General features: G+C 61.3%; 1 protein-coding gene across 1 annotated transcript in view; it reads right to left on the bottom strand.

The window, feature by feature from the left end:
* Positions 1 to 2,288: 2,288 nt before the first annotated feature.
* LOC103810173 (polycomb protein SCMH1-like) overlaps positions 2,289 to 2,748 on the bottom strand; it is a gene marked incomplete at its 5' end in the record, with an annotated part of 2,312 nt that continues 1,852 nt past the window's right edge. Inside the window, one exon of the mRNA XM_009083065.1 lies at positions 2,289 to 2,414. Within this exon, the coding sequence (XP_009081313.1) occupies positions 2,289 to 2,414 (126 nt within the window). The remainder of the gene's footprint in view (positions 2,415 to 2,748) is intronic.

Below are 2,748 nucleotides of genomic sequence, written 5' to 3'. Positions count from 1 at the left end.
TCTGCCCCACTGTGCTGACCATCCTGTGCCACCAACCCCTTCCCTGTGGGCTGGAGCAGCCCTGCCAGCCACAAGGGCTCCTGGCAGACCTGCAGCTGCCCAGGTGTGGGGTCTGTGCTCACAGCAATGGGCTGTGTTGGGGAGCAGGGTGGGGGCTCAGCTGTGCCCCCTGTCCAGCTGCAGGTGCTGCTTGCCCACCTCCCTCGCAGGCCCCATGGCAGGTCTGGGCTCAGGGCCTTGGCCAGGGCTGCTCTGCCCCAACACCCCCTCAAGCTCCAGCAGGAACAAGGAATTGCCAAAGCCTCTGCCAGCACCAGGTGGTGCACAGAGTGGGAGGGGGTGTCAGCCTGGGGGGGCCTGGTGCACCTTGCTGAGCTCACAAACCAGCCCTGGATCACCACAGTGTGTGTGTGTCACTGCTTTGCTCAGCCCCAGTTTGGCCCAGCTGCCCTGAAGGAGCAGAGCAGCACAGGAAGGCTCTGCCCTGGGGCAGAAACTGCTGCAGGGCCCAGCCCAGTGCTCCCACCACTGCACAAACAGCAGGGAGGAACTTGGTATCCTTTTATTTATAAACAATTCAACATAAAATAAGTGCAGAGGAAAGCCCTGGCTGAGCTCCCCAGGCCCTGCTGCAGTGGGACCACCGAGGTGCCCAGGCTGGCACTGGAGCCAGGGGCAGCCCCAGTGCCTGGGCTGGAGCTCAGGCTGAGCTGTACAACAAAAGCCTTTTTGCCTTTTTATTACTTTGGGGTTTGGGGTAGTTTATTTTTTTGCAACTTTGCCCCTTAGGGGTAAACCTGACCCAGTGCAAGAGCCTGGAGAGTTGGTGACCGTGGGGCCCAACCTGCTGCTGGGCAGGGCCTCGAGGCTGGTGCAGAGAGGGTGAGCTCTGGGTGCAGAGAGGAGTCAAGGACAGGAGAAGGAAGTGCTTGGCCTGGAGATCCTGTCCCAGCCCTTCGGTCACTGCAGAGGAGGTGTGTGGGTCTGTGCTGGGGTGTGTGGGCACACACCAGTGACAGCCCAGTCCCAGCTCAGCCCAGACTGGTGCTGCTGATGCTCTGGGGTCAGGGCAGCCCCGAGCTGGCAGCTGCTGCCCAGGGGACATGGCAGTGGCACAACAGAGACCTCTGCTCCAACACTCCTCCTGCAGCTGCAGAACACATCTGGGGCCGCAGGAACTGCTCAAGTGCCATCACAAATAAATACATTACACTGTCTGAGACCGAGAGGTGCCCCCGAAGGGCAAAGCCCTTGCAGGAGAGCCACTCCAGGACAGGTCACCCTCTCTGAGATCCTCTGGGCAGACCCAACAGCCTCTGACACAGCGGAGCCAGGACGGACCGAAGCTCCAGAGGAGCAGAAGGCCCCTGGGAAGACAAACCTTGGCAGCTCTGGCTAAAAATCTCCCAGAGTTGCAAGTCCAACAAAGGTAGAAAAATCATCTCATCCTTGCAAACAGAGAACTCAGTAAAAAAAAATTCCAAAAGAAAAAAGAAAAGGCGAGAAGGATCAGCTGAGTCCTGTAGCATCCAGGCAGCTCCAGCCCCGGGCAGGGCACGCCAGGCCCAGCCCTGCTCCTCGGCTCTCCCAGCTCGCTCCAAGCTCCCAGGCAGTGCCAAGTGCTGCTGTGCAGCCTCCCCAGTCTGGAATAAATATGCACCCCATCCTGCTGTGCCCAGCTGGAGCGAGGCTGGGAGCTGGGGCATGGCAGAGCTCGGGGTGGGCAGACAGGCTCCCCTGGGCGTGGAAGACAGGGATGGGCTGGTCGATGCTCTGAGCTCACTGTGGTGCTCCAGGGGCCGAGTGTGGGTCAGGGGCATCACCCCCTCACAGCCTGCTGAGCTGTGATGTGTCCAGAGGCCACTGCTGCCCCGAGGGCCACCCCAAGCAGGCCAGGCCAGGAGTGCATGAGAGGAGCCAATGTGAGTGCCCAGTGCCTACAGGCACTGCCAGGACCTGCAGCTCCAGCCCAGGGAAGCAGGACCAGAGCCCACGGAGAAGCACTGGCTGGGCAAGGAGGGTCACTCAGCTGTGACAGGACACTCACGGCTCGAGTCCGGAGGGAAGCCCAACTATGTGCAGCAATGCTGACAGCCCTGGGGCCTGGCCCAGCCCTGGGGCCTGGCCCAGCCCTGGCAGGGTGTGAGGGCAGGGGCAGCCCCGGGCAGGGCTGGGGCAGTGAGGTGTCTGTCCATGGCGTGGGGTGTGTGCATGCGGTGCCTGCGGCAGTGAGCGCGGGAGGGACTGCCAGGGGCAGAGCTGCAGGGTCTGTCCTGCCACGTGTCCTCTCAGAACTTGCCTTGCTTTAGCTTGTCGATGTGGTAAGTGAGCTTCAGGGCTGGGCCCAGCTTCAGCCCCATGTACTTCATCATCATGTCGCTGCGCAGCAGGAGCAGAGCCTTCCCGTCGATCTCCTGCCAGGGGGGAAACCACAGCACTTGTGATGGCACCTGAGAGCCACAGACCTACCCACGGGGCCAGGCTGGACCCAAATGCACCAGGGCTGGGTGTGAGACAACCTTCAGCACCATTCCAGTATGGACATAGAGAATCATAGCATGTTAAGGGCTTGGAATGGAGCTGAGAGATCATCCAGCCCCAACTCCCTGCCCTGGGCAGGGACATCTCCCACCAGAGCAGATTGCTCACGGCTTTAAGCAACCTGGCCTTGAACACTGCCAGGGCTGGGGCAGCCACAGCCTCCCGGGGCAACCTGTGCCAGTGTCTCACCACCCTCACAGGGAAAAC

This window comes from Acanthisitta chloris, unplaced genomic scaffold (assembly GCF_000695815.1).
Source record: "Acanthisitta chloris isolate BGI_N310 unplaced genomic scaffold, ASM69581v1 scaffold23219, whole genome shotgun sequence".
NCBI classification, from domain to species: Eukaryota; Metazoa; Chordata; class Aves; order Passeriformes; family Acanthisittidae; genus Acanthisitta; species Acanthisitta chloris.
This window is presented reverse-complemented; position numbering and strand designations above follow the sequence as displayed.